This window comes from Vicugna pacos, chromosome 7, assembly GCF_048564905.1.
Source record: "Vicugna pacos chromosome 7, VicPac4, whole genome shotgun sequence".
Taxonomy (NCBI): domain Eukaryota; kingdom Metazoa; phylum Chordata; class Mammalia; order Artiodactyla; family Camelidae; genus Vicugna; species Vicugna pacos.
In genome coordinates, this window is record NC_132993.1 from 26,523,241 (window position 1) to 26,537,640 (window position 14,400).

General features: G+C 38.6%; 1 protein-coding gene across 1 annotated transcript in view; it reads right to left on the reverse strand.

Annotated features, from left to right (window-relative positions):
* CPED1 (cadherin like and PC-esterase domain containing 1) overlaps positions 1-4,516 on the reverse strand; it is a 258,511-nt gene extending 253,995 nt beyond the window's left edge. Inside the window, exons 1-2 of the mRNA XM_072964602.1 lie at positions 3,625-4,516; positions 2,670-3,150 (exon numbers count right to left, since the gene is read on the reverse strand). Of these exons, the coding sequence (XP_072820703.1) occupies positions 2,670-2,918 (249 nt within the window). The 5' untranslated portion in view covers positions 2,919-3,150; positions 3,625-4,516. The remainder of the gene's footprint in view (positions 1-2,669; positions 3,151-3,624) is intronic.
* Positions 4,517-14,400: the final 9,884 nt, after the last annotated feature.

A 14,400-nucleotide genomic window follows, 5' to 3' on the forward strand; every position in this document is an offset into this window, starting at 1 on the left:
CAGACACTACAGCATTCATTGCGGTGCTTTTTCAACTGTCCTCAAGGAGATTATTTAATTAATTTTTTTTTTCCTTTTTCAGATTTATAAACTTGGACCCAACTTACACTTCCAGAGGGGCTGTTAGTTTAAAGTTTAAATGTATGGCTTTTAAAACTTTTTCTTATTTCCCATGATTTCTTTAGGTCTGAACATCTGAAAAGGATCATAATTTCCCCCAGAGAACTGCACATACACGTACCCACAATTTTTTTTTTTTTGCATAAAGTGCCTGGGTTTGGTAGATATCTTATACATCCAAATATTTCCTGGAATCCATGACTCTTAGGTCAAAACCAGCTGTTTTAGGTAACTTGAAAAATCACCTAAAGATGAATGGTTACAAGTAAGGGGAAGCCCTACTAACATGACGATTTTTAGTTTGCCAGTAAAAGTAATAACAAAATCTGAAATTTATAGATACAAACAATGCTTCTTCTATAAAATGCCTAACAGCTATATTTTAGGTCTTGAGGAAAATCTATATAGCACCTCAACAGTTTTTTTTTTTTAATGAACTTCACAACTGTTTTCGAAGATCTGAGTATTGACTCCAAAGATATTTCTTTTTTCACTTTAGCTGTTTCATCTTCAAAATGGGATGATTATTTGATTCTTTCCTGGAACATATATTACAAGGAGAACTAATTTATATTTGATCTTAACTAGCTTCCACGTGATTCCTTCTAGCTTGCTATCTGTCTAATAAAGACTGGCTATAAACAAACGGCTGGTCCAAGTTAAGCTGAAAATAGAGGTATATGGCAAATGTTTGGAAAGTCAGTTTTCATATCCACTGAGCTTTTGAACTATAATTGTGAATTCAGAACCTTGCTGATGGTTAAAATATTAAAGAGTGTGGGAAAAAAATCATCCTGTGTTTGGCATTTTTTGTGAAGAAAACTCTAGAGTGAAGTTTTACACTAGCAGCCAATAAGTTTCAGATGGTTTACAAGTGGCAGGAGATCCAAAGCTGAAATGGAATTTTCTGTGACAGCCTACAAATAACAGTTAACATATGCCTAAGTTACAGGCAAGAGCAGGAGTCACGTAAAGTCAAGTAGTGAGTGAGAAGGGCTGTAAGTTAATGCATCAAAGACCTTTTTGTCCAAAATTCTTAGTGAAAATTTTAGGTACTTGAATATTTTTTAAGGAAATTATACTCATTGGAAACAAACAAGAAATGACTTTCAGGTCATAGTTTACACTCATCATAAATATGATGTATTAAAAAATGCAACTAAGAGTTAAGTTAAAGCTAACGAAAAATGTGGTATCTTCAGTTACTTTAGAGCATTTAATATTTGATTCACACTTGAAGTTGAAGTTTCATCTAAAGGTGTTTCTACTTGTATTAACTGCTTTTTTATTTTTTTTGGTCATATTTCTTGGTCAGGATATTTCTTGACATTGCTGGTAAAATAAGTCACTCAAAAGTCTTCAAATTGCCTTTGTTCAAATCTGATATCATCTTGTATATCGGTAAGTTCTTACAGCTGTGGTTTCACAAATTGTTATTAGAGTTTGAATTTACTGTCCTTTGGCGCATCGCCCTGCAGGAGGAACCAGATGAATGCACCATGTCATAATGTTAGCCCTGTGGCCTGCCTAACGTCTTAGAGTCATCAGATCTGCTTTACCTATCTCCAAGGGCGATGAGCCTGAAAGGAAATACATAAAAGAGTCTTTAAAACAAGACGGTAGTGGTGTTAGCAGTAATGGTAGCAGTATGGTATTCAACAGGAAACTCTGCTCCAAAAAATAACCATGATCATAGGATCTACCTAACTCTACTGCAGATATGATAGTACTTAGACATTCCCAAATTACCTTGCTACACTACTTACTGTAGCACAGAAATCAGTGGTTTTGCAACCAGGAATTTCTGTGTGTGCTTTTCTTTTTCTTCTTTAGACTGGGCTATTTTAAAGCTCATAATTTCACTAGCAGGCATGAACAGAGTGGTATATTAAAACAGAGATTCTGTGTGTTTATCTGTGCTTTGTGTTTTTTCCAACATGTAAAGTTAATTAGAATAGTGTAAGTTAGAGTAATCTGTATTTTCCTATTTCTACAAACAATAAAGTGCAGTGTGTCAATTCTTTTGAAGAAACCTATTATACTATCTTTAAATGCTTGAGAAATAAATATATTGCTTTAGAAACGTGCTCAGCAATAAAAAAAATCGACTTAATCAATTATAAAGTGTAATTTGGGGACAACTCTGAGTGTGGAATGATCTGGCCACTTGTACTAACTGCCTGGAGAAAAGAGACCCTCCATGTTTACCAAGTTTTCTGAATCTTTGATTTATGTTCCTGCACTGTAAATCTTCAGATTTTTTAGAATCCCAGTATTTCTAGAAGGAATCCACTTCCAGCTTCTCCAAATTGTCTGTTTCATTCAGCTGAAATGAAGCGAAATCCTGAGAGAGAACATAATGGCCAGGGCTCTCTGAAAGTAAACATAAGGAGTTGAAGCTAACATGTTGTAAGGTTACTCTCTGGACCATGAATACCCTGGATCCCTTTCAGACCTCACAGAAGTTAATTTTAGTCTTACAGAAGGGACAGAGCGGCAGACTGCTATCTTTGCAGAAAATGTCAAGGTTAAGCTTATGACAGCCTTACCTTTCTGATTTCCTGGGCATCACCGGAGAGAAGCAAGCACTGCTTGTCCTGGGAGAATCCTTTCTTGCATCTGCTGGCTGGGATTTCGGTGGGTGTGTTTGGGGCAGCCCCGGGGACAGCTGCTGTGAGCTTCCTCGTCCCCCGGAGTGTCAGGGTCTGGTAGAAGAGACAGATTGCCACCACCAAGCCCACCAAGAAGGGCCGGGGGCAGAATCGCCGACGACAAAGGAACACTGGACGACAGACCATGACCAGTCCAGCTTCACTTGGCCGCCGTCCACGATGCCGGAAAAGTCATAGCAGCTATTTTTTGTCAGCATGAAAAATAACAAATCTGTCTTCTTTTTCCACAACTTAAATCAAGATAGCTCCATCCCCAGTTCAGAACTTTCCGAAGTGTCATGCCAAAGAAGCGTAGGTCCCAAAAGTCTGAGGCGGTTTATAAGAGCCCTTCCATGGCTGACAGCGAAAAGTGACTGGCCTGGGTTAAAAAAAGACATCAAAATAATAATAGTTGTAACTAATAACCTAAGCGTAGCCCAGGCTGCCAAACTGTGGCTTCCGGCGGTGCCTTATTTTCGCAACATCCTTAAACTCACAGTAAAGGCTTCACAGGAAAAGAGAAACAGCACCAAAGTAAATCTGAAGCCTAAAAACAGCACTGGAGAACGCAGTAGGTTTAAACCAAAGCGCTGCTGCACAGCTGGGCGCAGGCCAGCTGGCCTTAACATAAGTTCCTCATTTTTCCTCTCGTTTTAAAGCAGTCCTGCTTTTCAGCCTTTCATGTTTCTTAACTGCTTCCCTTCATCCCGGTTTAAATTGCCACTTTCCTGTAAACCTTCACGGCTTTTAACAGAAAAGGGAAAACACGCTCTGAATGGACCTGGTTACCATCCGCAGGGTTTTGCTTGCATTTGTTTCATTCCGTTTCAAGTTCAAAGTTCTATGTACTTACTCAGTTTTCATCCTTTTAGCCAGAAAAGAAAAAAGAGTTTCCATGATCCCCTAATGGATTGCTGATCAAAACCACTCGGAAGGCAACTCCCAGTCGTATGACTCCAATTCATCTCCCACCCAGGGACACACGCACGCAGACACACGGACCCACAGGCGCGCGCCGGCCGCACTCCGGGCGGGGAGCGGGGGGCAGGCGGGCAGCGCAGCCCCGCGGGCCGGCCGAGGGGGCGGGGCTAAGGCCGGGGTTCCTCGGTCCTCGGTCCTCGGGGGCGGCCGGAGCCCGCTGTCAGCCCGGGTCAGAAACTGGGAGCTTCCCCAGACTGGAAACAATTCTCCTTTCCCCTGACATGTGGCTGCCACCCAGAGCTGCAGAATCTTAAGTACATTATTTGATGTCAGGCCCTTTCTGTCATTTCTTTTTCCTAATACAGCACTGCAAAAACACATGGCCCTTCATCAATTGATGGCAAAGGTCGACGAGGAGGCTAAAGGCGACTCTGCGGGTGAATTAGGAGGATCTTCACTCCAGGGAATTGCGGTCACTCTTGTTGGAGAAGAAGGTCACGAGTACTGTCTGGACCTCAGTACGGGAAAGTCTGTTGTATGCACTGCAATAACTGAAGGCATCATTTTTTTTTTTTTCTGCTCAGTACCTAACTCACCGCGTCTGTTGTCGTCATAATCCTTGCCCGGTCTAAGGCTGAGTCTTTCAAAGGCTAATTGCCTGGCACCGCGCTCCTCCATTAAGTGGCTTGTCGCAGACGTTAAGGGGAACACAGCTGGCTTGGTCCAGAAGTCAACTCAACTAAAGCAATACAGAGTGCCGGCCAGGAGGAACCCTCAGAAGAGCAAGTCTGCAAACTCCATCCACTCCTGCTGAGTCAGCTGAGGGAACGCCGTGGAGAAAGGCACACCGTCTAAGGGCATGTTGCTCACCTCTCCCAGCCTTTGCTTTGCGAACGCTGGATACCCGGGGCTGGTTCAGGCTCACAGCAGACATTCTTCAAAGGCTCTTCTACATAGGTTTTGTGACCTGTTTCTGACCCAAACTCTTGCGCGCTTAAGTTCTCCTCTGAGGCCACACCCCTAAAGTGATCCCATCCGTTAGGCACGCTCCTGGCAGTCACGTAAATTTTGTGAGGCGGAGCGCCCCCTAGGGGTGCCTCTCTATTATAGAGTCAGAGGCATGGGCGTCTGCAGGTCCCCGCTTGTAGGAAACTACATTAACACCTCAACAGGTGAATTAAAGTTTCAAAGAACAAGTATTCACACGAATGCTGGATTTATCCCAAACCCTTGCACATGTCCCCTCCAGTGTGCTTAACATTATTGCATTTATAGATTCAGAATCCTCAATCCTATGACAAATGAAAGAGTAGAGAAAAATGACATGGCATCTGACATTTAGAAGCAAAGAGAATTTCAAGAGGAAATAGCTGAACAGTAGTGTTGGAAGATACAGGTTTGGTAGACACAATGTAATTTGAGAGATAATAGGAATTATGAGACCTGTAAACTGGAAATGTCCCTGTATTGATGTGATCCAAGGTGAGATCAAGTTCTTTACAAGGTGAAAAAGAAATGGACGTGTGTTTCAAGTAAGGCAGAAAGTCTGAAAATGAAGAGTTTGAGGAATCTGAAATATCATTTTTATGTATCATTAAATTATTGAGTACAAGATGTGAAAGAAAGCATGTCAGAAGCTAAAAATCATACTGCTTTGAGGCTGGGAGAAGTGAAAGAATACAGCATAGGTAATTTTATAGGTAGACTTCAAATAACAGGAATGGGGGGGGGAAGGTGACAAAGTAGTGTTCTGGAAATGAACATGTTGAAAAACCCAGTTTCCCATTTTAACCATTGAATCTGAGGGAATGAAAGAAGATGGTAAATAAAGGAATATCTGCAGAAGTGAGAAAAGAGAGTGGGAAGGTGGGAAGAAGATACAGCAGGAATGATCACCAAGTGGAGTGATTACTAAGAGAGTCCACAGACAAGTCTGACATCAGAGCTAACCCAGTCTGGGTACAATCACGATGCTGCTTCTTATCACCTATTTTAAACAAGGGATTTGTGGAATGAAGACACTCATGCCTCCTTTGAAGTGTTGCTGGCATGGTTGGAAGAGACAATGTATGAGATAAGCACTCCGCACGGTTGTTCAAAACAGGCATGCTGAACGCCTCTCTGTTGTTTTTGATCCTGGGGCTGGGCTCAGTCTGGTCTGGTGTCAGACACATGAACAGATAAGTATCAAACAATGGGCCTCTTGAGGAAGCCCTCAAAGCAAACATGAGCACATAGTACTAGTCCTCTTCATTCTGTGAGATGGGGGTGGGTGGCAGATGCTGGTTTGGACGAATGAGAGCAAGGGCGGGATGGGAGGGAGTAGAAGGTGGAGACTGCGAGTGGGGGATATTTGTGCCTCAGCTGGAATGGAAGGCTAAAAAGGAGCATGCGTCAGAGTCTGGAAGCGTCAGAATGGGGAACAATGAAGACAGAGTCGGTTGGTTCAGTGAGAGGAGTGGGAGGGTGATACACAGCAGAACTACATGAACCTGCGGATTCTGGCAGTGTTTCGGACTGGTTGCTTTCGTGCATATAATTTCATAAAGCACCCCTTCCACTAAATCATTGCAGTATTCAAGGGCCTGTATTTAAGCAGCATCACCCTTGGGCAATAGAGTGACAGACCTTTTAGGATTCTATAAATTTAAGGTTAGACAAAACAGAACAATCTTCTTCCTCAAACGTCTCCTACACAGAGCACACTCTTCCATCACACGTATGTTTCATTTTGGTTTCGTGTGAAGTGGGGGTGAAAGGAGATGTTGAATTTGAAAGTGGTTGTTTGAAAAAGGTATTTTTTTAATTATTTTATTTTTTAAACTAGAGAAATAAAGCTATCTGTAACAGAGAAGATTCTAGGATCAGATCAGGAACTTTGAGAAGGTCATTTGTCTCTTTGAGTGTAGCTTCCTCATAAAACAGGGGCTTCAGTGATCACCAGGTAATCTCAAATGTCACCCGAGGCTCCAGAGCTATGCTTGCGGGACACGTTTTTGACACGGATTTCCTTTCTGTGGCAACCTGATAAGAAGAGGAAATCTTCAGATTCCGGGCCCTCTGGGTTTCCTCCAGGGAAGAGCCTCTCTCTTTCAAGAAGGCTCCTGTCCGTATTGATGTAAAATCCAGCTGTAGACACTGGTGGTGATGTCGTGAACGAAGTCCCAAGGGTTCTGTCAGCCACGCCTGGGTACTCACCTTCCAGTATCTCTTCCCTAGAGCCTGACTGGCCTCTTCCCAGCTCCCACCACCTCTCAACTGATACTGACTGTGGAACTTTCCCCATTAGCTCCGAGCATAACAGGATCATGAATTTAAATCATGAATTACATATTGAATCTTTACTATGCAAGAGCATCATCCCAAGCAATGTGGAAAACAGAAGACAAATGACAAATACCGTAAAGGACTAAAATATGATAAACACAATGATGAAATTCTCAGGCTAGGGTAACTTCTGTAACCAATAACCTCGGTATCTCAGTGGCTTTATACAATAAAAGCTCATTTTGCACTCATATTATATTCCAGTGTGTTTCAGTTTGCATTAAGACATTGAGTACACAAGGTCTATCTGGTGACTTTCCATTCTCTAGAATGTTGGATACCCACTGAATCCCTTGGATCCTCTGACTCCCACTAGAAGATAAGAAATGAGAAGAGGGCATGGAGAAGTACGTGGGAGATTTTTTGGGACTAAGTTTCAAATTGGCATGTATCCTTTGGCCCATATTCTATTGGTCAGAGCTCAGTCACATTGACCCACTTTGAAATTGAGGTTTAGCAACATCCCCAGGAGAGAAAGGAAAAGAAGCTGATAAACAGGTTGCAGTCCCAGCTGCAACTAAAATGGGGATAAGTCAAGTGTCACAGAGAGTCATAATAGGGAGTTCGCATCTTTTGGGAGGTGATAGAAAAGCTTTAGGAAAGTGGTCATTTCTCAGCTGGGCTCTGAAAAGTCACAAAGATTTCAAATGCCACAGGTTTTATGTCTTAGTGGGAGGCCGCTAAAGATAAAACTGGAGAGTTTGGTCCATATCAAGGTTGGCTACAATTTCTAAGTTAAAGATATCTAGCCTTTACCTGTAGACAGTGAGAATCCAAAACGTTTCTTCCCCAGATGATTTATTAATGAAGAGATTATGATAAATGTCAGGCTAGGAAGACCATTATTTTCAATTTTTTGAGACTACTATTATATTACCATTATCTTTCATTGTAAACTCACAAAGAAAAATTACTTTTTTTCACCTTTTTTTTTTCTTTTTTCTTTTTCTTTTTTTTAAGGTAGCATAAGAACGGCACGGGTCAAGCTTATTATGACTACTCTCCATGGTGCAAAATATACACAAGATTTAAGTCTATATGCAATGTCAAATTCTTGCCTTAAAGCCCTCACTCTCCCTGCGGAGGAAAATGCTGTATTAGCCCAAGGTATGTGCAAATACACCTGATTATGTATTATCCCACAAAGTCATGCAAACACAGAACATTAATTTGTATCACATATATCTTTTCACTTGTCTTTAAAATTTCACGTCTACCGCTCACTACAAAGACAAACCAAAAGTTATGTCTGGTTCTTGAGATGCTAGAGGAGTATGAACAAAAATCCTAAAACAGTATTTGCAATTTTTCTGCAATTTCTAATGCAGTCAACATCTAAACCTGATCAATTTCCTTTCAACTCAGTTATGTTACTTCTCTCCCAATCTCTCCTATTATTACGTGGAGTCACTTTCTGTTCAAATCTATCCCAGAAACTTTCTGGGGCATTTTGTGCATTAAAAAAAAAAAAAGAGAGAGAGATTATTCTCTGACTTTGTAGTGGTTCTAAAACCACTCTAGGTGACAGAATGGTAAGCTGAGGATTTGGCAGAGGTCTGGAAATTGTGTTAAATGGTAAAAGGGACTTCCTAAAGGCCCAGCATTTGTTCAATTTACACATGGAAATAAAATGCTGCGGTGGAAAGTCTTCACCTTTCTATTATCTTTTTCTTGTTTGATGTTTGTTTGAACAGACACATTTTATAGTGTCTAAGTTTCTAGATGAACAAAACAGTCCAGATAGACTAACTCCTCCAAACTAAATGCTTATCATTTTAAATTGTCCACTAGATCAGTGTTTCTGAGCATAGAAGTCTCCTGACACCATCTGGTGCTGTCTTTTTGAAACTGGGCGTACCCTCACCAGCGCTGCATAGCTCTCGACTGGTCACCTTACTTATTTTTCACAGCTTTCTTCATAAGCATTTTGAATTTGTTTGCACCAGCACCAAAAATTACTTTTGTCATATTCTGTGCTGTATTCTAGTCACCAGTGTGCTTCTATCTCTTTACAGTATAAACTGCTTTTATGACAGAAATTTATTTTACCCATCTTGCAGTATCTAGCAGTGTCTACTTGCAAGTGATTTAAAAATTCCTGTTTGTAGAGGTTCATGCATCATAGATTCAAATATTTTCTGTATTATTCCCATTTTTTCCCCATGAGAAATACTTCACATTTTGGTAACACTTAATCCAGTGGGGGCAATTTTGTCCCCCAGGGGGCATTTGGCAATGTCTGGAGAGATTTCTGGTTGTCACAACTTGTGGGCCCAGGAGGGGTGCTACTGACATCTCATGTGTAGATGCCAGGTACCTGCTAAGCACCCCACGATGCACACGAAGGCACCTCCACAACAAAGAATCATCCGGCATAAAATGTCAACGGTGCTACGGTTGGAAACCTGAAACTTAACCAAAAGAAGTTCGTTGCACAATTTTAACATGATGCTCTGTTACTTAAGAGGCCCAAGATAATCTGTTAATTTAGAACAGGGAGTCCCTGAGCAGCTTGTGGCAATGACCCGATTAGCTTCATTGGGATTTTACCCATTTCTTGAATGTGTAATTATACCGCTCCCCACAAAAAGCAACATGGGCAGACAATTTCCTTTAAGCCTTTCAGATTTGCATTCAAGGTTTGCATCCTGTAAATGCCTAGAGCTAGGTATATGTGTATACACACATTCTAAATGTAGATAGATGATTCCAAATGATAGATAGAAAATAGATGATAGATAGATAGATAGAAAGATAGAAGATGGAATCCCTTCAAGCAGTGAGCACACAGGTAGAATATTAAACATTTAATCTAATGAATTATACATCCCCAGTGCTTGACTCTCTTTTGTATGCAAACTTACAACTTGGCATGGAGCCGGGATCCCTATGGTTTTTTCTTTTTTCAATATATAAAACATGAACAAATTTAGCTCTCATTTGTTACATCATAGCATCAAATTACATTCTTCAGCTTAATTACAAATTTCATTCCTCTTCTCTGTAGATCTACAATATAATATTCCCTGGAAACCACAATACATTAAAAGAAATTGTCTCAAAACAAACTTGGCTTGTTTTCTTTTTAAAAATGTAATCACAGTTCAATCATCCATTTTAATTCTCAGAAAATGAAGTATTTTGAAATTTTCCCAGCATTAAAGTTGCTCCCTGAAAGACTGATGTATGCAATGAGGAATGGGAGGGGGGGTCAGTCTGGTTTTATCAGTCCAGTGAAGGCTGGGAGCCATTTAGCCAATCGGGGTAACTAAGAAGTAACATTCTTTCCCAGAGTATGGTTCTTCGGTCACATGTATACCACACAAAGTCAAAAGATTATTTCTATATTTAAACCACATAATCTCTATTTTAAAAAATTTTCCCAACAGATAAGTGGACTGTTTAAAGCGTTTATAAATGAGAACCATTGGCAACATGAAAAATCTTTTGACACACTTGGGAAACCCATGAAAAAAATACCCTTATAATCGATTCCTCAAACTACTAAAGCAAGTAATCATTTGTCATATTAAAGATAAATAGATACATGCTTCAGGGATACAAATATAAAATTGATGAATTCTAATGGGATATACTAGGGAAATCACATTGAAAGCTTAGTCTACTAGATAGTTATATTAGCAAAATCATTCTAATGAACTGACTCTTATGCTCAGGGGTTGTTTAGAAATAATTTTGCCTGGCCTCTTGTATTCCACCTGAAAGCTTTTTCAAGTAACTTGGTACTGGTGGGAAGGGATACATTTGGGAGTTTTGAGATCTGTAAATGTAAACCACTATATATAAAAACCTATAAAAAACAAATTTCTTCTGTAAAGCACAGGGAACTATATTCAATATCTTGTAATAATCTTTCATGAAAAAGAATATGAAAATGAGTATACGTATAAATATGCATGACTGGAACATTATGCTGTATACCAACAACTAACTCAATGTAACTGACTATACTTCAATAAAAACTTTAATTAAAAATAAATAAATAAAGTAACTTGGTACCAATTAAAATTGTCATTTTAAGGTAATAGCATGGAGAGCCCATCTACTGGAGTAGAGTTAACAGTGCAAAAAGAATTAAAATAGGGCCACTGTTTTTTTCCTACAAGCAGTATTCAACTTGTGAACAGTTCATCATTAAAGACTAGCCGGTATACACTTTCCTATGAAAATCTATTCTTATTCATTAACACAGGCCGGTAGAAATGGGGAACAGGAATAAGCAACTCACAAACCACACACATACCCCACCTTCACCTCCCACATGAGCATCTGAATTTTTAACGAGCAGCAGAAAAGTGAATGGTTATGTTGTTTATAGTCTCCCTTGCCAGGAGTGAAGAAAAGTAAAAATATATGGCTTGGAAGAACCTATTAAGAAATTATTACATTTATTTAAAATACACATTTTAATATGCCTAGGTTTCAAATAACTTGTCATTAAATGAAGTTATTTATTAAGCTAAAATATTGACTTATAAGTTATACATCACCTACTACTTTAAAATGGTAATGGCCAGAAGTGGGCATATCTTTCCCTTATATCAAACTTTAATTAATACACAAAACAAAGCAAAACAATTTTGAAGTCAGTTTATCTCACTTCAAACTTTTTCTCTGTAGCATAATCAAATCATGGATATGAAGATTCTGGGGAAAAAGTTACAATCGGTTTTAGTAACTCAGATTTTGCCATCTAAATAGGGAAATTTAAAAACCTTGATCAGCAATTCTGATTTGTAGTTTCAAAAATTGGGAGTAAAGATTCATCTTAAATTTAGAATTTTTACACAATTTCCAAATTACAGACAATTTTTGTCATCCCTAGTTTATAATCTTAATAAGAAAAGTGTTATGATTTCATTAAACAGTTAAAATAATGTACTTGGCTGACAATATGTAAATGTTATCACTACTCCTACTGACAAACAATTCCAGGCACAGTGTAAAAAGTTCATGGCTAGACTCTTGCTTTCAAGTTCCGTTCCCTGACAACACATCTCCCAACCCTACGTGCACTTACTCCACAGTGCTTTTACGTTCTCAGAATGCATGTGGCTCCAGAACAGTTTCACTGCCAGGAAAACTTTCCCTACTTCATTTATCTTTAGGAATCAGTTCAAATGATATTTCTATGTTAAGCTTCCCAGTGTTCCTAGAATACTCTGTGCATCCATCTATTGTAACACATCAAAATACAGCAATTGCTTGTTAACATGTCTGTCCTTCCCGCTCCCCACACCAGCACGCACCACACACACACTAACACACACACACACACCACATACATACATACACAAATATCTTTATCCATGTATTCTTAACATCTAGGTGCTTAATGTTTGTAGAATTATAAAAATAAACTTTCTTGAGGATATTTTTTCTCTTAAAATCCATCTGTTGAAAGATTTCTTTTTAAAAAATGTGAGAGTTAAAGGAAAACACTGCAATGTTTACACATTCAAAGAGAATTTTACCCCTTACAACCCAGGTATACTAGACGTTTATTCTTTTAATACTAAATTAACGAATTAGTAAGATCAAGAAGAGTATTGCTGAGATTTAAGGACAAAGGGCACTAACATTGCATAAAACAAAAATGGTTAAAAAATCTAAAATACGTGGAATTTGCTTTAAAGGAGAAAAGAGCAAAAAAAAAATGAACTGCCCTTAAAAAAGAATGATTGTATGTTTATCAAACACTCAGCTTCATTTAGGCATTTAATCAAGCCATTTATTGCTTCAAATGTGTCACCATGAACATTTTAATATACACTCCATAGTAGTAAGGCCTCAATTTTCACCACCTATAAACTGTGAACCCACATTCGGATTTTTTTGCGCCACCAATTGTCACACGAGTTTTGTACAACAAAGATTTTGAATGTGTATATTATAATACCCAAAATATCCCTTGATGTAAATGTCACAAAAAATATTAATAGTTGGCCACATCTATTTTTTTCCCCCAATGAGGTAGTTCCACGTTTGGCCCATTATTATATAGGTCTCTGTTATTAACAGATCTGCCCATTACTAAGTAATTGCACAAAATGTTGGTTTACTTCTTTACACGTTTCATAAAATAGTCAAATGTTTGAGCTTAAAATTTTTCAAAACGTTTTTCTGAGTGATGTGCTAAGCAGTGGAATTCACACACCGAAAGGGGCTGTAGCAGCTGGAAATAGGGATGTTCCTGACTCTGACAAGGAACTTTCTCTTTGAAGTAAGGCTGTACATAAGGCTTTTTCCTTTGACCAATTCCTATAAAACGAATGAGTTTGGAGAAGTCCTTATATGTAATTAGATGGTTAAGCAATACCGCTGCGCATCTCCAGGCAACATGCTAATAAGCTAACTGAATACTACATTATATATTACTTTTTAAAGATTTATAAAATCTCCATGAAAACAGAGTATCATGAAATCATGAGTACCCACGAATGAACCTAATTTAGTTTGACGGGCTGTCCGGTTATAAAATCAGACTGCAGCAGCTCAGAAGTGTGGAATCGCGAAGATGGAAGGAGAGACCTTTGAGATCACCTATCTAATCCGTACCCTTTTGGTAGCATTGCATAGATTTTAGTTTTCTAAGTTCTAAGAGGCTCATAAGTGGCTTTGATTAAAGCAGAAATCTCATGGACCCAGTAAGTTTCAATATAAAAGAAATATAATGTAGTAAGTATTTCTAAAGTTTTAAGGATTTTTCTACCGACCAGACTCGATATTATACCTTAAATAAAACCTCCACTAGGCAAAATTTATAATTTAAATAGCACCTATACACTAAAACCTTAGGAGTGCTTTACAGACATTCTGAAGCCAGCATCACTCCGGTTTAATAAAGCCCAGAGTGAATCAAAATGCGAATTAACTGTCATACCAACATGTGGTAGAATCAAAAAATAGAACTGAATTTTAAGGTCCAATCCTGGGGGTCTTTATACTTAAGCTGCCTCAAGTCAGAACGACTATAACCATTATTTTCATTTTATCTGCCATAATTAGGCTTCTTTCACATCCCTTAGACTGAAGGAAAAGCCAGGGAGATGTTCTAGAAAAATACATCTGCATTTCAAATTTACATTAAAAAAATGTCTTTCCCTATTTTTATATCACAAATTCCAAGCATTACTAAAGAAATATCAGATTGTGCAGCATTCTGTGTCCTGGGCCTCTTGTCCTTTTTAGATTATGAAAATTGGAAGTTAATTGGAATTAAGAAATGTTCATTATTAAGTGTGTAAAGTATAAATACAGGTAATTTTTTAAAAACTTTATTTTAACACCTAATACAGTTCCAATTTTAAGGATTACTTGCACAAAAAAATAAACACATTTGGTATAAAAATGTATCACT